Genomic DNA, 23,836 nt, shown 5'->3' with positions numbered 1-23,836 from the left:
GATCCTCCTTGGTTAGCTGTTCATTTTGGGAATTTACACGGGGTTAAAACATCAAAAGGCTTTTCACACTGGCCAGGCTTAAAACATGCTGCCTTCTCAATTGCTTTGGGTAGAGATGCTTGTATTCCTCTCTCCATGAAATTTTGTCTTTGCAATAATCAGGAGGTGGGAACATGTTATTTTGCAGATTATTACCCCTTTAAAAAAGGGACGTGGGTGGCGCTGTGGGTTAAACCACAGAGCCTAGGACTTGCCAATCAGGTCGGCAGTTCGAATCCCCGCGACGGGTGAGCTCCCGTTGCTCGGTCCCTTCTCCTGCCAAACCTAGCAGTTCGAAAGCACGTCATGTGCAAGTAAATAAATAGGTACCACTCTGGCGGGAAGGTAAACGGCGTTTCCATGCGCTGCTCTGGTTTCTCCAGAAGTGGCTTAGTCATGCTGGCCACATGACCCGGAAGCTGTATGCCGGCTCCCTCGGCCAATAAAGAGAGATGAGCGCTGCAACCCCAGAGTCGGTCACGACTGGACCTAATGGTCAGGGGTCCCTTTACCTTTTATTCTGTCTGTATAGAATTGCCCTCTTCAACATGTGAACAGACCTTCAACTTAGAGATGTTTAATGTATTGAAGAGATGCTCATTAAACTGCTATACTTCATGAGTAGCGGCTAAGAATATGTAAAAAGTCTATGAGTTTTTTGGTTAGCTGGCTAAGGCTCTTGGCTCTTCCCCTCATGACCCGGAAGCTGTACGCCGGCTCCCTCGGCCAATAAAGCGAGATGAGCGCACAACCCCAGAGTCGGTCATGACTGGACCTAATGGTCAGGGGTACCTTTACCTTATGAGAAAAAGGGGACAGTTGAAAGCAGTAATGCTTATGGTATACCAGTCATTAGAACAACATTATTTGCATTTTTCTGGCACAGATCACAAGTTAAGATCATTGTGAAGAGTGGAGTGTTAAACATGTATTCCTGATTTATGTACTAAGCTGGCCTTTGTTGAAGAATATGGAGCTGCAAAATTCATATCTAAGTACACACAAATGCAAACTTGTAACACTTTTATTTTTAAAAAGTCCAACAGCTTTAGAATAGATCCAAATGTATTAACTTCTCCAAAAAAAAAAAAAAAATACCCAAAGGTAGAGTTTAAAGCATATTCTCCTTAAATACAAACTAGCTCTCTTGAGATGCATTGCATCAATGTTTTGCATCCATGTTGATGCAAAAGGGTTTTTTTTTTAAAGTACATCCTGGTAGAAACCAAACACAGGATGATTATAAGCATATTTATCTACTTCATTCTAATGGACTTCAACAGAATTCCTACTAACCGAGTAAAAAACAACAACACAAAAGGAGGAACTTTAATATTCCATTTTTTCCCATTGCAAAGGTATAGAAGGTATTTCAAATAATTAAAAACAGAAGATGATGAACATTAAATTGTCATGGAGGCATGACTACATAAAAACTGCTCTAAAGGCAGCCTTGCTACTGCCAAATATTTGTTTTGATCTCCACAATAAACTATTTTTTAAAAGAAATGTCAAAGAAAAACAAAGGTCAAGTTACATATATCAGGTTTCTGAGACTGAGCAAACCTGGCATCCTTTTACCTAGGTGTGCCTCCCAACACACCCACTATGGACATTTTAAATCCAGGAAGTAGGCCATTATGTTGAAATCAAAATCCAGCGCACATGAAGTTTGTGTGTGTGTGTGAATGGCGACACCACCACTTTTGATCCCTTGAAGCAACAGGAAGGAAGGTGCCTTGAACCTCACAATGCTCACCTGGTGGGTCTGCCACTAGGTATACGAGTCACAAAAGTGCCACATTTGTACAACACAACAGAGCGACAACCAAAATAACTGATCCGGTAACATTGGTCATCAAAGCATCATTTCAGCTGATGAATATCTGAAGCAAACTCACAGCTTTAAAAAAAAGGGGGGGGATAGCTTGTATGCACCCTGTATGGTCCTTTCTCGAGGATGTGGACTAGGTTCTTGCTGTGGCCTCATGGGAGGCCTTGTTCTATCACTTAAGGGGACGAGAATGACCGCTACGCCTTTTCATCGCCAAGAAAAGCTGGATTCTTACTCGCTGCCTCGGATGCCAAACAATTTAGCTTCTAGTGCCAGATGAACTGCAGAGCTTGAGGGAAAGAAAGATCTGTGAGCCGAACGGAAAGACGAGCAGCAGCAGCCAAGTGCTGTCCGCTGCAAACGTTTTAAGCAAATTTCAGCAGCTAGGGGCACAAAATGAAAAGACACAGCTTTGCAAGAGCAGGTGGAGCAAAGACTGACCCCTGCATTAATCACCACCTCTGTCGGCTGCTTAAGAAACCAAAATAAGAACAACTGGCTTTGCCCCCCCCCCCTTGTCCAGGCGCTTATGTGGACCCTTGCAGTCCAAACAACAGGACGCTGTTTTCCAAGCAACACTGAATTTTCTCTTTTTATGGTCCACTATCATGTGAGGGTGTTCTCTTTTTAACTATTCAGAGTAGAAGCCATCTAAAAACAAAATTCAGTTTATCAGTATCTTGACACAAAGTCCAACTTATTCTTCGGCCCGCTGCTAGTTCAGTTCCTTAGAAAGATAGGGTTCCCCTGAGCAGGCCCTCTAGCCCACAGTCACGAAACGGCTGCCTTTGTTCTGGGAGAGAGCCGTTCTCTGCTCCTTCAGGATCCCAAAGCGCTCGTTGAGGGTCATGTTTGTCTGTGAACAAAGGAGGACGTAAATCAGTACAGCAGCCACCCATCAAGCAGGCCAAAATTATGGTGCCTGGTTAATATTTCAACCAGTTTCCCTAGCACATTGAACACACGTGCTAAGCTTCAACTGCAGTGGGGGACCTTGGATAAGATACGGGTTGGTGGGTTAGGTGAGAAAACAAAAATTAAAGAGTAGCCTTCTAATTGTGTGGAGAGTCTGAAGGTGTTCGGAGCACTCGCAAGCAGGGTTCGAAATTAGCAGGAGCATTTTGCTCCTAAAGATTCTCCTTTTGCGAGCACCTCCAAAAGTCTGGGTGCCGTTTTTCGTGCCTGGCTGACACTCAAGGATTACTGAAATGTATGTGCTTTGAAGCCTTGAAGTTTATGTTAAGGATAGACAACATATTAAGAAGTTTAACATTAAAGAGTACAGTGGACGCTCCGGTTGCGAACATGATCTGTGCAGGATGCACGTTCGCAACCCGCAGCGTTCGCAACCCGCAGCAGCATGTCTGCGCACGCACGGGTTGCGATTCAGCGCTTCTGCGCATGCGCAATTTTGCACTTCTGTGTATGCGCGACTGCTAAAATCCGGAAGTAACCTGTTCTGGTACTTCCGGGTTTTGGCAGGTCCGTAACCCGAAAAATGGCAACCTGAAGCGTCTGTAACCCAAGGTGTGACTGTAGAGTGTTTTGAAAACTGAAGTATGGTACCAATGTTTTTATAGTAAACACTAAACTAAACATGTATTAACCATTTCTGCAAAAAATGCGATATTAACAATGTATCGCTTATGTGAACTGCATACGTATTAGTTCATGCTTATCAAATTAATAAAAAGTGCTGCCAACGCCCCCACCCCCCCAGTAGCGACTAGATGTTCTGCTTTCGTCCCCACAACCCAGGTCCTAGAAGCCATTTGGCTCCTACCTCTTCCATCCCAGTTTCTCACACTGCTTGCAAGAAAGTGCAAAGAGGAACCCAGGAGGCAGTAGAGGAGACACTGCATTCCTATGCTTCGGGTCACTATCTGGAAGAACCAAGCAGGTCCCATAGTCTCCTCCTCTTGACCCTGCAGGGCCTGACTGGCAGTTTGTTCAGCCTCTCTCCAACCAGGGGCTCCCAAGTGAGTGAACAGTGTTTTTTACTCCAATCCAGCTCCATGGATGGTGCCTCCCACCAGTCCTCTGCATCCAGCCAGTCCAAGACAGGAACTCGGCTACTCCGCAATTCCACGGCAAGACCCAAAGTCCAATAAAGAACCCATGGAGCCCGTTTTACTGTCAACAATGCACACCGATTTTATCTGGAAGCAACCAACCTGCTTTCCGACACTGTTGATATCAAACTGCAGGGGGACCCCTTTGGGAATCTTCTTCTCTTCCGACTGGTCCTTCTTCAAGAGGAAGGGAGGCACGGGAGTGCTGGTCAGCCTTGGCTTCAAAGAACTGTGGGGAAAACACATGGCACACTGAACAGGGTCAACGGAAATGTCCATTTTCACCAAACTGTAAAAGCAGAGGAGACAAACACTGCCTATTGCTTCCAAGCTAATAACAACACAGCAAGCAAGGGGGTGGACCTGGGTGATGAACACCGTTTCTCACCAGCCACGTACTTTTCCTTAGCTCCCACCACTATGCTCATCAACCAGGAGATTCCAGCGCAAGATGAAGCTGATTTTACTCACATGGGGGATGGGACTGCGCCAGGATTGTCAATGGATACAGTCAAAATCCCTCCATTTGTAGTGGATGTTCGCCATCTGTTTGGGAAAGCACAAGACTCAGTTGACCCAGTAAATCCTCTGCTAATATTACATAGTTTTTCTATCCTGCCTTTCATCCAACACAGGAACACAGTGTGTCTCATAACATAAACTACACGAAATTGAATATACACATACTATAAGCACAAATCAGAGCCATAAAATAATAATCCCCAGAATCAGCATCAATTTTAAAGACCCAAAGGCTTGGAGGAACAACTAGTTTTAAACTTGTACCTGGGTAGTCCTAATGTGGAAGATGGTCAAAAATCATTCAAAACAGTTTCCATAAGCTATATAAGCACTCATTTCTCACTAGCTGATGTTTTAACTATGGGTCATAACGTAAACTTTATGATCCCAGGTAAAGCAGGATGAGGAAATCTGTGGCCCTCCAATGTTGCTGGACTCCTCCCATCAGCCCCAACCAGCATGGCCAATGAGCAGGGCATGATGGGAGTTGTAGTTCAGCAACACCTGGAGGGCCAAAGGTTCCCAAGGACTGAGCTAAAGGGTGTTCTGAAAAGACCAGCTGTACAGGCAGTTTGCTTCAAATTCCCACTTTAGATCAATTCATTGATAGTGCAAAAGGTCAGACTTAGACAAGCAACAGCCTTTTTTTATAGGCTACTTGCATTCCTGGCTGCCTTAACCAATCCACCCTGGGCTCAGATGCGGGCACCCTTTTCAAGAGCTCAGCAGTTTGCCTGAAGCTGTACCAGCAAAGGCCTGAGCAATTTTCCCTTTGCTCGAGGCTGCTCCTCGAGACAACATTTGACAACAGCTGGCCTAGCATGTAGGCCTTTCCTTACCCAACAGCCAGACCACCAATGCTAGGACACCAGTTTCTAAAAGCAGTGTGATTTTCAAAAGAATGGGTTTTAAAAAGGATTAGACAAATTCAATGAGTTAAGGCTGCATAGCTGTCAACCGTCCCTTATTTGGCGAGAAACTCCCTTATCCCAGCGCCATGTCCCCCTGCTGTCCCTTATTGATGATGTCCCTTAAATTTCCCGGGTTTCAAAGGAAGCAGCTCCTCTCCCTCCTTCCCTGCTGGCCAGGGAGGAGGGAGGCTCCAACTGTGTTGCTTGGCTGCCCCGCCCGCCCCCCTCCGGCCTCCTCTCACCAGCCTTGGCCCTGGGAGCCCCTCCCCACAGGGACTGAGAGGACTGAGAGCCTTGAGAGGAGAGCGAGGGCAGCCATAGAGAAAGCAGTCCAGACAGAGGAGGAGAAGGCGGAGGCGCAGGCAGGTGTTCCAAGGGCTAACCATGGAGGGGGAAAGCGGAGGAAGGACCGCAAGCGCTTCTCCCATAGATTTGTAGTGGTAGACTAGCATAGATGGTCTGATCTGCAGGTTTACTTTGGGCGCTATTCCCCCCCCTCCTCCTGCCCCGCCTGATGGAACTGAGAGCTGCAGATGGAGTACGAGAGAAAAGATACAGAACTGCAGCAGCATCTTCGTAGCTTAGACTTCGTTTCGCATGAAAAGTGGTTGCTGCTTGTAGTTATTTAATTGCAGTGTTTCATCAGCTGGTGTCTTGAGCAGCAACCTCTGGAAATGAAGGGCTAAAAACTGGCGCTGCTCTCCCAAATTATCTGGTCCCTTTTAACTTCGCATTTCAGTTGTTTGTCTAAAATCCCTTATTTTGGCTGCCGATCCCTTATTTTCAAGGCTGCTGGTCCCTTATTTTCAAATCTAGAAGTTGACCACTATGAGGCTGATGATGGCAACTAGCCATGATGACTATGTTCTCCCTTCTCTGTTGGAGGCCCCCTGCGTCTGAATGCCAGCTGCTATGAATCACAAGCCGGGGTGTGTACTCAGATCCTACTTGCATGCTTCCCATTGGGGCATCTGCTTGGCCACTGTGAGAACAGGATGCTGGACTAGATGGGCCACTGGCCTGGTCCAGCGAGCTCTTACACTTCTTTCAAAAAGGTTGCAATTCTGCACAGTCTGTTCCTGTGTGTCCCTAAACACACGCATGTGCACATCCTTCAGAGCACTTGGGGACTCTCCTTTTCTGGAAGAAGCTCCTGTTTCCTCCTAGCAAACAAGTCCAATAAGGAAGGTAGCTTCATCCAGAATGCAGAAGTAGCCACAGCAAAAAGTCCCCTGTTTTATAAGAAAACAATTTAGACTGCAATTTTAAGCTACCAACCATTTGAGTGAAAGGGGCTGGTTGGTAGTCAAGATCAGCAGGAGTTCAGAAACCTTCAGGCTGAGTTTGGTGGCACTGCTCAGCTTATGGTAAGGCTTTCAACAGTGGAATGGGGTAGGAAGCAATTTTTTTTGTGATTTCCCTCTAACGCTTGCAGCTTCCCACCCCCCATAAATCTGCTCTACGGGTTTGGGGGATCTTCCAGAGCAGATGGTGCATCACTGAAATTACTTCCTCTCTTTTCTTCTTCTGCCATCAGAAGAAACACAGTTTGATACAACCCCTTCCACATTCTCTACCTACTGACAACTGCCTCCTGCATCCTTCCCCTTCTTCTTCTGTTGCCTGTCCTGTGGCAAGTGATAGATTGTAAGCTCCTAGGGGCAGGGACCTGCTCACTTGTACACCACAAAGCACAATGAAACTACTGATTTCAAAATGGCATTACTTAGCATTACTCCACAAGGATGGGTATGAGGCATCTAGTTAACAGATACATACCAGTTACTGAGCAAAAAACTGCCCATTAAACACTGGACTGCTGGTATTCTTATTCCCCACCCATCTAGCTGGTTCTCTCCAGCTGCTCTGGGCTGCTTACAGCACATATTCTACAGATCCGAGAGCAGTCAGAGAAGAAAACAGGGCATTAAAGACCCCTGCTTTCTACAATGCCCAACCAACCAAGTTTCCTCCTTACAAATGCTCTGTTTCTCACTGCCAGCAACCCGGTCCCAACCTGCAAAGCTCTTCACAGCCATTTAGAGGGTGTTCATTCAACATTTGGGGATGAGTAGCATACTGTCTGGACAGGACACGGCTGGCGCTGTGGTGTAAACCACAGAGCCTAGGGCTTGCCGATCAGAAGGTCGGTGGTTCAAATCCCCGCGACAGAATGAGCTCCCGTTGCTCGGTCCCTGCTCCTGCCAACCTAGCAGTTCGAAAGCACGTCAGAGTGCAAGTAGATAAATAGGTACCGCTCCGGCGGGAAGGTAAATGGTGTTTCCGTGCGCTGCTCTGGTTTTGCCAGAAGCAGCTTAGTCATGCCGGCCACATGACCCGGAAAAACTGTCTGCGGACAAACGTCGGCTCCCTCGGCCAGTAAAGCGAGATGAGCGCGCAACCCTAGAGTCGTTCACGACTGGACTTGACTGTCAGGGGTCCTTTACCTTTTTTTAGCATACTGTCTGATCTTATGCATGCTTCAGAAATTCAGTGGGGCTGCTCCCAAGTAAAAGTGTATGGAGGACATCTACAAAACCTTCCCCACTTGGAAAGCAAGTGGCAGGCATACAACAGTTTCATTTTCAGAACTGGTGACATACCATATTATGACAGCGTGTTCAGAATATGAGACCATCCCTGATTTACACTGGAAGCCCACCCTTTCTGAAGCTCACTGCCACCACTGCAGCAGGCCGCTGCTCCTGCCTCCCAGCTCAGCAACACCCCAAGGCCACCTCCCAAATCAGACAGACATCCAGTGCCCTCGATACGCCCCATGAATATCTGGTTGCAGGGGCCAACGCTGGTCTAAAAAGCCACAGTCTCAACACACATGCATTACTGCCTCCACAGCTGCTCTGCCAAATAAACTGGAACACTTACGGGCGAGTTCTGTTTGTGACCTGGGCGCTTAGGTCATCTTCTGGATGGACTTGGGCCTGCACCTGTCGGAGGAGGAAAGAAAATACCGGTAGAGAAAATGAGAAAGCTGAAGATGTTTTTTGTTGGGGAGGGAAGACTTATTCAGGAGATAACTGTAGACTTAGTCTAGGTCACTGGAATCTGACCAACACATTCCAACAGGGTTGGGGTTTCTGGGTGTGAGTGTTTCTACAGAGATTCATAAAGGGATTTGCATGACAAACAGGCATTTACGAAGCTTGTTGGCACTGTGACATGACGGGTTACGTCTCTTTTTTGTGATTTTGAATTTTATTGTTATTCACATTTTTATACTGTATTTTATGCTACTTTTATAAATGTTTTAAATTTGTTGTTAGCCGCCCTGAGCCTGGTTTTTGAACCGGGAAGGGCGGGGTATAAATAAAAATTTATATTTATTATTAATAATAATTATTTATATTAATTATTATTATTATTAGGATTTAACCAATTTGTTAGCCATTTTGAATACAATAGCAAAAAGTGTGATATAAAGATTTCAAAATAAAACGACACGCAAAACATACAGATACAGAACCAACACTCAAAGAGGCTTAGTGGACCCCAAAAGTCAGTCAACTGGTGGGAGATTCCTTCCCCTCCACTCCATCCCATTCTGAAATGCTGCTTCTTCAAGTGTCATCTACACTCTGCCCCCAAACCTAGGGCATGTCGTTTTAGGGGGTGAAACTTAATTTTTGCTAATTTCTTCGGTGAGCGATCTTAAAAATACGTTTTTGTTTGTGAGGAATTCAAATTTGCTATTATTTTGTGATTGGACAACATTTAGCTTGGTAAATCTATGTTGGATTAAAAAGTACAAGAAACTGCTCTTGGAAAAAACAAATAAATTTAAATTTACCTTCCGAAAATATCAGATAATGCTTAAATACTACTACTACTACTGCATCAAATAACTGCAAGTACCGTACTTGGCAATCATTTTTATTTATTTCTATGCAATTTCACACACATTTTACTTACCACACAAGACTATATACTGATTTAACCAAAATATTTTTTAAATTTCCAAGTCATGTTACAACTTTTTAGCACCCCTCAGTTCTGGAATTTGAAAGCTGGAAAAAATCAACATGCCCAACTGGCCAGCATCAGCCACTGTGGGTCCCACCTTCTGCAAGCCAGCAGGACTGGCTTCATCCCTGCCTCTTGCTCTTTCCAGCCATGTATATGTAGCATGGGGACACGGGTGGCGCTGAGAGTTAAACCACAGAACCTAGGACTTGCCAATCAGAAGGTTGGCGGTTCGAATCCCCGTGACAGGGTGAGCTCCCGTTGTTCGGTCCCTGCTCCTGCCAACCTAGCAGTTCAAAAGCACGTCAAAGTGCCAGTAGATAAATAGGTACCAGTCCAGTGGGAAGGTAAACGGCATTTCTATGCACTGCTCTGGTTCGCCAGAAGCGGCTTAGTCCTGCTGGCCACATGACCCGGAAGCTGTACGCCGGCTGCCTTGGCCAATAAAGCGAGATGAGCGTCGCAACCCCAGAGTCGGCCACGACTGGACCTAATGGTCAGGGGTCCCTTTACCTTTATCTATTTGTAGCTAAGCTCTGTGTCTGGTAACTCACTGCCTAAGATGCTCTCCTGCCCCAAAACTGTTTTGAGCCTCCCCACCTTCGTTCTCCCTGCCTGAACTGCCTCTTCAAACCACTCACGTTCCCCTGCATGTGACCCCCTGCCTCACTTTACAATTCTCCAGCTTTGTTCCAAGCAGGCAGGCTGAGAACCACTTGTGCTCCCTTCAACAGCCACTCCTGTTACAAACTTATCTGGCGTTCCAGAGAACTCTGAGTCTTTCGCTGACTGCAGAAGCGAGCCGTTCTCCAATTTGTACTCCTTTTTTTGGCTCAGAACTTTTGTTAAACTGCAAGCCGTGTCTATGCACGCCCTGCGCTCTCCAAGTTTGCATCCACAAAGAGTGTGAAAAGTTTGGTCCTGGTACTGTATCTCTGGCATTCCATCACGCCTTTAGGCTGAAGAAGGCTCTGGGATGGATTTCTTCAATAAACACACCACTGTGATGTTGGTATACAGCTTTACTTGGTCAGAACAACAGCGGCTGCTGGGGAACCCACAAAAGTGGAGTCTGCAGGTCTACAAATTACACAGGCTTCTATAGAGGCATTTCCTAGACTTGGCTTTACACAAGAAATCAAGTCACGATCTCAGGGGCAAAGTATTTCTGCATTATCATCAGAGCTGGATGCCAGATTCAGTGAGAACAGGGCTTCTGCTCTCTATCAAACTAGCCCATGGCCGAGTTTTTCCTGCACCGATGCTTTTAATACAGCCATCGGAAGGCTCAGTCATGATAAATAGCACACAGGCACATACGCAACTCTTTTAGTGCCAATGACCGAAACCTTATGATCTAATGAAAAGTAGCATCTGAAGGAGAACATGGCTATATATAAAACACACAACTTTAGCCAAGTTTTCTTCAAACGCTATCCAGATGGTCAGATTATGTCGAAGAGAGAGGTGCAGGGGAAGAGAACAGCACTCTCGCTCTGCCTCCTACAGTACCTTCAGGCCCCTCTTAAAAAGGAAAGTGGCTTGGCGCGCGTCTTTCTGCTGGTAGAGCTTATTCCCGATCCGGGCAGAAGGAGACTGTATGTTGGTTCTGTAAAACATCCACAAAGAATCGTCAGCACCATCGATGTTACAGGGTGACGCAACCAGGACAGGCAAGTGCCGTGCCCCGAGGAGATCACAATCTAAAGCAGGGATGGGACGCATTATGTTCCAGGAAACCTTCCAAGGGCTGTATGCCAGCGGTGGGAGGATCAGGAACAAAAGCAGATGGAGCAAGCGATGCTCCTTTCCCCACATGCCACTCCCCAGCCTCCATTTTTCTAGGCAAGGAAGCAGCACGGTCAGAGTTTGTGGCAAAGGCAGGCAAAGCACTCAAGGCACATGCAGAGCAGACCACAAGACCTTTGCAAACGGCAAATGGCTCTCACCTTCTGTTTAACAAAGTAGGCCTCCTGAGAATGGCTCCTTGCTTTCTCTGCAACTCAGATTGTCTTTGGACGGTGGTCTTCCTTTTCAAAACCGAGTAGTCCCGCTGTATGTTCTTCAGGACGAGAGATGTTAAAAAATTAGGTCCACACATTTCCAGCAGTGTTAGTCTGTTGCAGCAAAAACCCCAAGACGTTCAGAAGCTGCTTAACTAATAGCACAATCCTAACCATGTCCACTCAGAAGCAAGCACTGTAGAAATTAATGGTGCTTCCTCCCAGGTGTGCAGGATTAGGACTGCAGCCTCTGTGTGATACCCAAGTAGGGTAGAGCAATTACGTTCACTGACTGCAACGGGTCTACTCGGAGTATGGAGAAATGCTAACTCTCATCCAAAAACTGTCTCTGCCACCTGATGCACTACAGATTGTTTCAAACTCTATCTGCCATGCTGGCTGGGGCTGATGGGAGCCGTAATCCAACATCTGAAAGGTACCAGGTTCTCTGTTTCATTAATATATTTATACCCTACCTTTCTTTGAGATGGCTCACAACGCAAACACAATTAAATTTAAAAACCCTGCAATATCCAAACAGAGCAGAACAAGGGGTAACTTAAAACAGGAGCAATAAAGTTAGCGAAAAATGCCACCTTCTCCCCTGCCAGCCTACCCCTGCCCCAATATCTGAGAGGGTCCTTCTCTGTGTCCCAAGTATGGTGGATGTTAAGCAGATCGGGGCCAGAGAAAGAGCCTTCTCTGTGGTGGTGCCTGAACTGCTTATGCCCCACACATACCTGTGGCCCTTCATGTGTATATACACATTTCATAAGGCCTGCTAGAAGTTTTCTCCAGTTCCATTTAGGACATCTCGGCTCTCCATCTGGGCCACTGAAACCTCATTATTTTGAGCAAGGCACCTTTCATAGATAACAAATGGGCATCTGGATATAGGACTTCTCAGAAAGTCTCTTCTGTTTTGGATGGGGTGAAGTGCAGTCGATGCATCTTTGTGCCTTTATGTTTAGCCACTCAATGTGCTGTTTCTCTATACTGGGGTGAAGTACGGAAGTTTGTTTCGTCTGCCTTTCGAAAATCTGCTTCTAGCCAGCAGAGCTGCTTTAGCATCTCGATCTGCAGATCATCTGCTACTAATCTGCTGCCAGGCATGTTGGTTTGGCTGCGACTTTTTACTATTTGCAAACTTCATAAGCTTCCTTGACAAGTGCAGGACGGCATGGTCAAAGTCCAAAAATAAAAGTGTCGCGTGACACATACTATGTGAACGATTCTCCAAGAACTCACAAAAGCTGAGGAAAGCGAAAGTCATGCTTAAGTCACTCTTGTAAGTTAGTCCGAAAGAATTGCTAGGGCACAGTATTGCTTTTTCTAGCCCATCTATTCACGCTTGCCATATTACTCATTGGTTGCCTACAACTTAGAGAACACAGAAATGTCCCGTCTCCCCAACTCCACCTGCCAGGGCAAGGGTCAGAACAACTCTAGCCCACCAGAGGTGAAATTAGTGGGGACACAACACAGTGCCTTTCTGACCACACAGCAGCCTGGGTTGTTTTATTTTGGGGGGTGTCGTCCTGCTTTTGCTTTGCATTTTTCATTTCTTCCTTCTTTCTATTGGATTTTTAATGTTATGTGTTTTGCTGTTTGGCATATGATTGTTTTAAGCCACCTCGGGGGTCCCCTACAATGCCACATGTGGCTGGGAACCCCTCTGGTTCCCTCCTACAGTCTAATCAGGAAGTGAATCTGGGGAGAAGTTGTCCCACTCGGACGGCCCCTTCCCAATTACAACTTACTGCCAGCAGAGCAAGTGGACCACCCAATGGAAAGATCCCCTCCCCCCCTCCAGGAAAGGAAACTGGCTCTCACTTTTGCCCCTCTGGATTTCCTTTGGCTCAGAAAAAACCCCATCATAGTTTGGTGCAAACCACACACTTTCAGTTGGAAAGAGTAGTCACTTGCCTCAGAGTGTTACTGGAGGTGAGAGCACCTCTGCCCATAGAAAGAGAGCGGAATACATGGAACGGGACCCAATGCAGCTGCTCCATTCATGGATGAAGCCTTGCGATCTCGGAGAAGGCGGTACTGAGAGTGAAGGAACTCCACCAGATCCCACCTCAAGGCAGAGGCATTCTTACACTGCTGCCCAGAAAAAAGATGGGTACGTTTTCGCCCCAAAGCCCCCACACATACCTTTTCACTGAGAGGCGATCTGTTGAGGGGGCTGATGCCTTTGTGAGCGCCCAAGGCTTTCCTTGCCGCTAGCCCGGTTTTGACTCCATAGGGAGGCCTCTTTCCAGCCACCCGTTTTCTGCGTCCTAAACGGTTCTTTCCAAAACCTGAAATGGCATAAATAGGAGACAAAAAGTGGGCCAGTGGCACAGAAGCAAGTAAGCATGCCTCGGTCAAGACTAGTGAAGGAGCACCGGCAGAGCTTTTAAAAATATATTTGGGGGAGGGATTCATTTTAGAAAAAAATCTGGGAGGAAATTAATAAAAACCCTTGTTTTCTTAGCAGATCTAAACTTGTATGCATATCCAGGAGCAAGTCAGCATATGGAAATCGTTGCCACAGAGGTCTGTGGCTCCCTAGCAAAGATACTTGAAGAGGATAAATTGACACACAGGGGAACAGCTCCATCCACATCTCATAGCAACAACACCAAAAAACACGGCTTTCATTATCAAAGGGATTCCATTCCCCAATACCAGATGCTGGGGCTTAACACCAAAGGAGGATTATGTCTCAAGTCTTGCCGGTAAACCTTTGTAAAACATCTGGCTGGCTGCTGCAAGTATCAAAAATATTGAAAAAAATAACTGGGTTGACAGTGCATCGCAATTCTTATACGGGGATGGGAGGCAGAGCCGTTTCGTAAGTTCAGCAACAAGACAAACTCCATCGGGGTTCTCCTGATCCCACACTGCTTCTAATCCAGTTCATCATTTTAATAACTTCTATTTAACTTGAGAAATTGGTGCGTGGGTCTGCTTTTTTCCTCCTCCCTAACCATCCCTTTTTCGTTTTGTGGTGTGTCGGGCAGATTGTAAGCCCGCAGGCAAGAGACTGTCTTGCTTTAACTGATGGTGCGTAAGTCACTCTAGAAGGCTCTTTGGCTGAGGGGCAGGGTAAAAATGTTCCAAAAAGTACTTTACTCTTTTAAAAGGGCAAAATGCATTATGTAATACTTAGCACATAAACCTGTACAGGCTGTTCGACTTTTGAGTATATATTAAGGGAAATGTTATTTATCACCTGCCTTTAAAAAAAGGCAGGTCTCAAACAACCTTGACATTTTACTGTCCCGATACAAAATATGTCCCCAGTGTTTCAGAAAAAAAGCAAGCAAAACTACCATCAATTTGATTTTGATTAATTTTTATAGTGAAAGGTTTTTAGAATGTTGGATTGTTTTGACTGTTGTTAGCCGCCCTGAGCCCAGCTTTGGCTGGGGAGGGCGGGGTATAAATAAAATTTATTATTTATTATTTATTATTTATTATTATTACCTACCTGTGTACTCCTGGATTCCCCATTTGGTTCTCCTCATCCGGAATTGCCGCTTGCCAGCCTGTTGAAGCCCCCTCTTCATTCTGGGAGAATACTGCTTCCTCTCTTCTTTCTTATTCAGTTTAATTATATCATCTGCAAAACACATAGCGAGAATTTAAGTAGTGAACACTTCTCACTGTGGGGGACCAAAACAGCAACCCAGGCATGATTTGTTATTTTTAAAAAGCCTCAGGATTTCACTCAAGTAAACTCTCAAATTTGTTAAGTAAACTCCCGGAATAGATCTGTAAAACTTTAGAAACTTTTCTGGAATTGAGAACCTTTCTGGAATTGTGCAATGGGATTAATTGAGTCCTTGTCTTCAGCCAGCCTCCCTCCCTCGTTTCAACAGGGCCCTGGGTCTGCCACACTTCTCTGTAGAGAGCCATGTGCATAGATGGTGCTATGTACATACATTAACCCTGCCAAATAGCTCAGTCGGTAGAGCACGAGACTCTTGCTCTCAGGGTTATAGGTTCAAGCCCCTATATCAAAAGATTTCTGCATTGCAGGGGGTTGGGCTAGGTGACTCTTGTGGTCCCTTCCAACTCTACTATTCTATGATTCTATACATACAAAATTAGGCTTAGCTGCAATGTAGCACCCACTGCCATGTATGATGCTTGTGGGAAAGCCCAATCTCTCCATCTGAGGAGTGGCCACAGTACAGTGACGGCACATGCTCCTTGCATACAGAAACCCCCAGGTTCAACCTCTGGCATCTCACAGGTAGAGGAAGATGCTCTTCTGGGGACCTGAGAGCTGTTGCCAGTCAAGTGTGGTCCAGACAGTCAGCAACCTGACAATGAAAGGCTGCTTCATGTGTCTTGTAATCCCTGCTCTTCACACCTGCTCTTTTTAAAATGGGGTTAGGTGAGTTTAGCCCAGTGTATCGCCCAGATAGCACTCTGAAAATTGCATTTATCACATATTTGTGATAAACTGAACTCCTTTTAGAAGACTGCTTCAATCCCATGAGATTTACACATGGCGTACACTGCAGAATCTATAGGGTGACACAATAGAATCTTATATTTCTTCCATTTGAGGCCGTTCTGAATCCTCATTTGCCTTGAAAGTGCTGAAGGTTGCAGGACAGCAATCTAACAGCAAATAAATAACAATCTTTGCAAAAGCATGGCCATTAAAATTTAAACCAAGAGCCCTTCCACATCTCTGAACATATATTGCACCTACAAGCACTAAGATAATGAATTCTGTCAGTAATTCAGAATGCCCCAGTTTTCTTTTCGCAAGAGTTGCTATAATTCATTCAGCACCATTACTTCATCCCTAAACACATTGTTAGCCTGCATTTGATTCAACTTCAAAATTAGAAACTGACTCCCAAAGTTCAGGCAGCGGCATCATCATTGCAATCACTTCTACAGTGAAACCGCTGTGTAACAGCATCATTCTTACAACAATCCTGCAAAGAGGAACAGAGTCTAGCGAACATGTCCGAGGGGATTCAGCAAATTTGCATCTAAGTCAAATTTGAAGCTAGCAAGCACACATAACCTGACTGCTCCCAAAGCCAATACTTTCCTTGCCCCATAAATATCCCCCCGCAAAAAAAATCATATTCAGGGAGACTAGCTCCACCCTCAGCCCCCAAGACAAATACACATCTCCCAAGAGAACTCATTGGCTCTCTCACTAAGGTCATTTTGCACCACCGCACATGCTCTCTAAACTGTAGACCCGCTGAACATATCACACTGCAGGAGGAAGCCTTTGACTGGTATACTATCAGCACAAAGTTTGTTTCAGAAGGTACAGAGGATTCCAGCGGATGTTGCTACACACAGCAACCTAAGTCACAAGGGCAGAATTTCAGATTAACTCGTCTTGAGGAGTAAGGAATCAAACACAGCAATGACACTTCTTACGATGCGTTTGCTGCTAGCCTGCAGTTTGTGTTTGGTGGTCAACCAAAGATGGGTGTGGCTAAAGTGAAGGACCATTGGAAATGACCTTTCTGCCTTGGCCTTCTCTAACAAAATGATTTACTGTATCTATGCAAATCCTTCTTGCCAGCGAGATCATGAGGATCCAGAAAGTTCAGAGTGATGAACCAAGAAGCCTGGATGCAATAATGGGAACAAAGTAAAATGATAGGTAAATGAGAAGGCCAGAAGGCTGGCTTTTTGCACATAAAAGCCTCTACGTGTAGCTCAGGGGCAAGCTTCCTCCATCAACTAGAAATTCTATAGAAATGTAAAGGTAAAAAAGGTAAAGGACCCCTGGTGATGCACACAAGACATCTGCAGGCAAGACAGAATCACTCATCAGGAATCTGTTGCCATAGTCATTGTCCCTGATGTGTAAATCCATTCAGGAAGACCATCCACAAAGAAAACCTTCCAGATGAGTCATCCTTGTTTACATGTCCCAACCCACCTTTTATCAGAACCTTCCCTATTACATTACTGAGGTCTTCTTCTCTGGAAACTCCTCCCCTATGACCAAGCACACCTACCTGAATTTTACCCTATCCACTCTCATTCCCTCATTTTGACCCCTTCTCATTGGTCACCATGCCAACTCACCTAAACAAACTTATTAAAGTTCAGGCTCCCTGAGCACCTCCTACAATGCTGTCTGAAGTTTCCCCTCTGCTCTCTCTTCCTCTGAGCAACCATTCTGCACACACCAGGAACATCTTTAAACTTCAGAACCAAGGCTTGGTGAAGGGTCTATGCCCGTGATCCTATTTTACTAATAAAGATCTGAACTCACTGCATAGACTGCTGAGCTCAATGCCTGGGTCCCATCTCTTCTATCACCTACAAACACAACATTTCAGGAGCACCTATCTCCACTTTCAGAGCTATTCCCCCTTTAGAATAGAACTCTCTATTTCTTTAACTGAGAGGTGTGGTTGTTAGAACTATAAATGTATGCTGCTGTACTTTATTACAAAAATCACATTTAATTCTTTATAAGAATTTCTTTTGTGTAATTTTTGTGAAGGCACTCAGAAACTTCAGAGGGTCTGGCTACACATGTAAGGCAGTGCTTGGTTCTACGTCAGCTAAAAGTCCCCACTGGTGCAAGTGTCACATTTCCAAGTCCATGTGTCTTTCAGGATCCCCACCCCCACCCTGCACCTCCTGTTAACACACTTTACAGTATGAAACAGATCCTGAAAAACCAGGATATGCCAATTAGCAAAGTAATCCTATGAAGTGAGAGGGACACTGGTCTGACCCTGCACAGCTTCTTGCTGCAGAACAGGAGATTGTGCCGTGATGGAATATAATCACACGTCAGCAACTTGTTCAACAGGACACTACAGCCAGCGATGTTGCCGTATTTTAAAGGCATCTTCCGCTTTTAGTTCTAGGTCAACAGAGGTGGAACATCAACTCAATGCACTTATGCAACTCCCCTAATATATAATAATAAAATCATAGCAACAAATCTGCAGATTTGCATGCATCATTAAAAGATTTACGGTTAGGATGGTCAATGGAGATATCTCATTATATACAAAAATATACAGTTGTATCATACATACATACAGTGGTACCTCGCAAGACGAATGCCTCGCAAGACGAAAAACTCGCAAGACGAAAGAGTTTTTTGTTTTTTGAGTTGCTTCGCAAGACGAATTTCCCTATGGGCTTGCTTCGCAAGACGAAAATGTCTTGCGCCTTTTTCTTAAAACCGTCAGTGCATTCCTATGGGAAACCGTCAATTTCCTATGGGAAACCGTGCTTCGCAAGACGAAAAATTCACAAGACGAAAAACTCGCAGAACGAATTAATTTCGTCTTGCGAGGCACCACTGTACATACATACATAGTATATCACAGATCGCCTTCCCTAGCACCCACAGGGTTTCCTGTTCCCGCTGGAATTACTCTTGTAAGGAGAATTCTACTGCAGCCAAAGGAGCATGTTGTGGGTTCTGTGTGCTTGGTTACAATGTGTATGTGTGTTTGTGCCCATGTGGTACCTGTGACAGTTTCTCCAGTTTGCCAATATGCTCACAGGAAAAGCTTGATAATCCCTTATGTATTAGTTACAGTAAGCGAGTCTATGAAGGCGAAGGAGTCATCAATTTGGAGGTACTTGGTCAGGAGACTTGCAACCCAAGGTCAGGCATCATGTTGTTGATACTGTTCCTTGAAGAAGCAGATATACAGTGTTGGATATCCAGGCGGTTTATAGCAAGGAATGCTTTTAATCAGACTTGGCTGATGTCCCAGCAGCAGCCTTACCTGGAGAACTCAAACCTGACCTCGGTTATCCATGCCCTGGTTCTTCCAGGCTGGACTGCTATAATGCTCTTTATGTGAGTCTGCCTTTAAAGACAATCCAGAAAGTTCAATTGCTTCCAGATTACTATCAGCAATTTAAGAGACTCCATCGTTTTCATTGGCTGCTTCTTTCTATCCAGGCCCAGTTTTGACTTTACATTTTAAAGTGCAGGCTACAAGCTTCAAGCAGGTGTTGCCAGGAAGCCTAGAAATCTATAATTATTAATCATACAAATGGGGCATTTAAGGTGCCAGCCTTCACCCAGTTCCTCCCTCCAGCAAATGTCACTCAGATTTTATTATTCTTATTTATTATGTTTAAAGGGCCACCCATCAATAAGTAATTACTGGGCAAGAAACAAACAAATCTATATTAAAAAATACAATATATGTGCCACAAAGCCTTTGGCACACACCCTTAAGCACACAGCTATGAAATAAGCACATTCTCTCCTTACACGCAACACCATCTCCTCCTCCTCTTGTCTGTGTTGATTTACAGATTTTAAGTGCCTGATGACAGAGATCTGTCTTCTTATACTTTCAACAGCGGCACGTACGTAGAAAGCCAGTGTGGAGCAGTGGTTAGCTTGTTGGCCTAGGACCTGGGAGACCAAGATTCAAACGCTTGCTTGGCCATCAAGCTCAGTGGGTGACTTCTCAGCCCAACCTACCTCTCATGGCGGTTGTTGTGGGGATTAGGAGAGGCGGGGGAGAGCCATGTACACCACTTTGAGCTTCTTGGAGGAAAAGGTAGGATATACATGCAATTAATAGTACTAATGATAGCAATCGATGGCACTTTCTCATCTACCTCCTTCTCCTCATAGCAGCAGCAGCCGAAACCTATTCGAAAGCATATTACAGTATTCTAAATATTAGATTTCTGCATTACAAAAGGGTTGGACGAGATGACCCTTGGGGGTCATCAATTCTATGAAAGTGCATTTGCTCATACGAAAGTCCCCAGGCTCTGAGATCTTTGGGGGAGGCCTCCGTCCTGCCACCCCCACAGGCACTCTTGGTGGGGACTTGGGAGAGGGGTGGCTGCTCCCAAACAACTTTGGAACTCCCTGCCTAGAGAAGCTAGACTGGCTCCCTCCCAGCAGGTGAAGACCTTCTGGTTCCAACAGGTTTGGGGAACCTGCTTTTAATGGAAGTACTGGTGCTGTGCTGTTTTTATTGTAACCATCCATTGTGTTTTTAACAGATCTCATTTATTACACAGAGGTACGGGACGCGGGTGGCGCTGTGGGTTAAAGCCTCAGCGCCTAGGGCTTGCCGATCGAAAGGTCGGCGGTTCGAATACCCGCGGCGGAGTGCGCTCCCGCTGTTCGGTCCCAGCGCCTGCCAACCTAGCAGTTCGAAAGCACTCTCGGGTGCAAGTAGATAAATAGGGACCGCTTACTAGCGGGAAGGTAAACGGCGTTTCTGTGTGCGGCTCTGGCTCGCCAGAGCAGCGATGTCACGCTGGCCACGTGACCCGGAAGTGTCTTCGGACAGCGCTGGCCCCCGGCCTCTTTGAGTGAGATGGGCGCACAACCCTAGAGTCTGTCAAGACTGGCCCGTATGGGCAGGGGTACCTTTACCTTTTTTTTACATACATACAGTGGATGGGAACAGGATCCGTTCCAGAGCCCTATTCGCATCCTGAAGCGAACACAACCTGCATCTGCACGGGTCGTGTTTGCCGCGTCTGCGCATGCGCTTGATGTCATATTGAGCGTCTGCGCATGCAGCGAAACCAGGGAGTAACGCGTTCTGTTACTTCCAGGTCGCTGCTCAACCCAAAAATGCTCAACCCGAAGCTACTTTAACCAGAGATATGAGTGTATATCGTTTGGACTACTGCAATGCGCTCTACGTGGGGCTACCTTTGAAGGTGACCCGGAAACTATAACTAATCCAGAATACGGCAGCTAGACTGCTGACTGGGAGCGGCTGCGGAGACCATATAACACAAGTCTTGAAAGACCTACACTGGCTCCCAGTACATTTCCGAGCACAATTCCATGTGTTGGTGCTGACCTTTAAAGCCCTAAACAGCCTCGGTCCAGTATACCTGAAGGAGCATCTCCCCCTCCATCGTTGTGCCTGGACACTGAGGTCCAGCGCCGAGGGCCTTCTGGCAGTTCCCTCGCTGCGAGAAGGCAAGTTACAGGAAACCAGAAAGAGGGCCTTCTCGGTGGTGGCGCCCGCCCTGTGGAACGCCCTCCCACCAGTTGTCAAAGAGAAAAACCACTACCAAACTTTTAGAAGACATCTAAAGGCAGCCCTGTTTAGGGAAGCTTTTAATGTTTAATAGGATATTGTATTTTAGTGTTTTGTTGGAAGCCGCCCAGAGTGGCTGGGGGGACCCAGCCAGATGGGCGGGGTATAAAGAATAAATTATTAATTATTATTATTATTATTCAATTAACGTTCAATCGTTTTTCGCAACTCGCTTTTCTGGTTTTTAAGCTGCTTATATTTTTACCGGAGTCCCTGCCAGGAGGAAAAGGCAGGGTATCAATAAATGCTACCGATTCTGCTCCTGCAGCAGGAGGTTCCCCCGATCTTCCCCGGCGCCGCCTCTCAGCCCCGCCCACGTCACCTGCCGCGGCCCCCAAGGTTCGGTCCCTAACTCCTTAGGCTCCCCCGCCCGCCGAACTCTCCCAACTGCCTCCCCCCCCCGTTGCTCCCTTTGGTTCGGCCTCCTCCTCCTCCTCCCCCCCTCCCAAGAGAGCACACATGGTTCGGTCCGAGCATCCCTCGCTCGGCTCCCCGCTCTCAAGCCCCGCCCCCATTTTGTCCCCCCCCCTCCCGCCGCCGCCCACTTGACCGGCCTCCCTCACCCAGCGACATGTCGATTTTCTCCAGCGTCTCGCTGCTGACGCTCCTCAGCGGGACTCCGCCAGCGCCGAAGCCGCTCATGGCCGCCGCTCCCAAAACACAAGACCGAGAGCGAGGAAAGCAGCACCACAGAAGCTCCGCGCTCTCTCCCCTTTCTGGGCATGCGCCGGGCGCGCTGGACGCATGCGCCACGCTCGCGCTCTCCTCCCGCGTGACGGAGCCCAACGCCTCCTCCCGGCGCGAGAGCCGATTTCGGGGCGGGGAAAGGGGCGGGGTCTGCCGTCGCCCGTTGCTGCGCTTGCGCGAGCCGAGCGGCTTCGGCGGCGCTCGGGGCAGTACCGTAGTTCGCCGAGCTGAGCGCATAGGAGGAGGTACCGTAATGCGCTCTGCGGCGCTTCGCAATATAAAACCTAGCAAGCAACGAAAGCCTAAAGAGATAAGAACAAGTTAAAAGCAAAAGATCAAAAAATAAAATATAAATGAAGCTGATTAGGAAAAATCCTGGGGTGCGGATTTACTCTGCTGTCCAGCTTGCCGGGGTGCCACTCCCCGCGGGTCTCTCTGGTCAGCAAAAGGAGGAGTCTCCAGCCAAGTTAAAGAAGCAAACAGCGGTCAGTAGACCTGGCCTTTATTTGTTGCAACAAGGTTCAAACGCACAAAGAGTAGCAACCCCAAACATGGGATGGTGTGACCTTTTAAGACCTCTCCCCATTTCCCATTTTTCAACAGCATCATCGATACATCACAAATATATCACAGTGTAGGAGTGTTTGGCATGTAGAAGGTAAAGGGACTCCTGACCATTAGGTCCAGCTCATCTCACTTTACTGGCTGAGGGAGCCGGCATGCAGCTTCCGGGTCATGTGGCCAGCATGACTAAGCCGCTTCTGGCGAACCAGAGCAGCGCACGGAAATGCCGTTTACCTTCCCGCCGGAGTGGTACCTATTTATCTACTTGCACTGACGTGTTTTTGAACTGCTAGGTTGGCAGGGGCAGGGACTAAGAAACCGGAGCTCACCCTGTCGTGGGGATTCGAACCGCTGACCTCCTGATCAGCAAGTCCTAGGCTCTGTGGTTTAACCCACAGCACCACCTGCGCCCCCAAAAATGTATAGGTAGCTAGATACCAATTCATCATGACTCATCTTATTTGGAAGCAGCATCTTATGTTTGAATAACAATTCTGGTGCCTCATGTATTGCGATGATTTTTAAAAACTGATTCCTGCACTAATATGGGAAAATGCTGATGTTTGGAGCCCTGGTTTATATTGTCAGCATACTGACATAAAGGTTAAAATGCTTTTGCTTAATCCCTCAACCAATTTAACAAAATGAAGGATGGCAGATGCTCTGTGTCCAGACAGCAGGTGCAAAGCAGACCAAACACAGACAGATGGTGGTGGAGGAGGAGACAGCAGCAACTTTTATTATCCAAGCCAAGAAAGCAGCTGCCTGCAACTGGACATCTGCAAAGGAAAATGGAACAAATACCAGCATCCCAAAGAACTATTTAAGCATCACCCTTTTGGTGTCCGCCCTTTTGGCAAAAGTCACTTGAGGGTCAATGATGAAATAAAGCAACGATCAATATAATCTTTTTCCCCAGCTGACACATTTGCAAAAAATAGAAAACTGATAGAAAGGGCTGCTGTTGTGATAGTAATACAGATTGCGATGTGCTAATATTGGAACAGTTTAATAGGTGTCAGTGTTTTGTATACAGATCCCCCCAACCCATCGTTCAGCCCGGACACTGAGATCCAGCGCCGAGGGCCTTCTGGCGGTTCTCTCATTGCGAGAAGTGAAGTTACAGGGAACCAGACAGAGGGCCTTCTCGGTAGTGGCGCCCGCCCTG

General features: G+C 46.5%; 1 protein-coding gene across 1 annotated transcript; it reads right to left on the bottom strand.

Moving 5' to 3' along the window:
- Positions 1-1,045: 1,045 nt before the first annotated feature.
- On the bottom strand, positions 1,046-22,189 carry FYTTD1 (forty-two-three domain containing 1). Its single transcript, XM_083442404.1, has 9 exons — positions 21,981-22,189; positions 14,841-14,972; positions 13,520-13,665; positions 11,309-11,421; positions 10,872-10,968; positions 8,265-8,326; positions 4,417-4,491; positions 4,048-4,174; positions 1,046-2,729 (listed from the first exon to the last, which is right to left on the bottom strand). Exons 1-9 carry the CDS (start codon positions 22,057-22,059, stop codon positions 2,634-2,636), a joined length of 927 nt encoding a protein of 308 aa, XP_083298530.1. The 5' UTR covers positions 22,060-22,189; the 3' UTR covers positions 1,046-2,633.
- Positions 22,190-23,836: the final 1,647 nt, after the last annotated feature.

This window comes from Podarcis tiliguerta (assembly GCF_965153285.1).
Source record: "Podarcis tiliguerta genome assembly, chromosome: 5".
NCBI classification, from domain to species: domain Eukaryota; kingdom Metazoa; phylum Chordata; class Lepidosauria; order Squamata; family Lacertidae; genus Podarcis; species Podarcis tiliguerta.
The sequence above is the reverse complement of the archived record's forward strand: the minus strand, read 5'-3'. Positions and strand labels throughout refer to the sequence as shown.

Coding starts and splice junctions, on each gene's coding strand:
- FYTTD1 (XM_083442404.1), bottom strand. CDS start 22,059: ATGAGCGGCTTCGGCGCTGGCGGAGTCCCGCTGAGGAGCGTCAGCAGC. Junction 11,422..13,519: donor GATCGCCTCTCAGTGAAAAG/GTATGTGTGGGG, acceptor CTCGTCCTGAAG/AACATACAGCGGGACTACTC. Junction 4,492..8,264: donor GTCACAAACAGAACTCGCCC/GTAAGTGTTCCA, acceptor TTTCCCAAACAG/ATGGCGAACATCCACTACAA.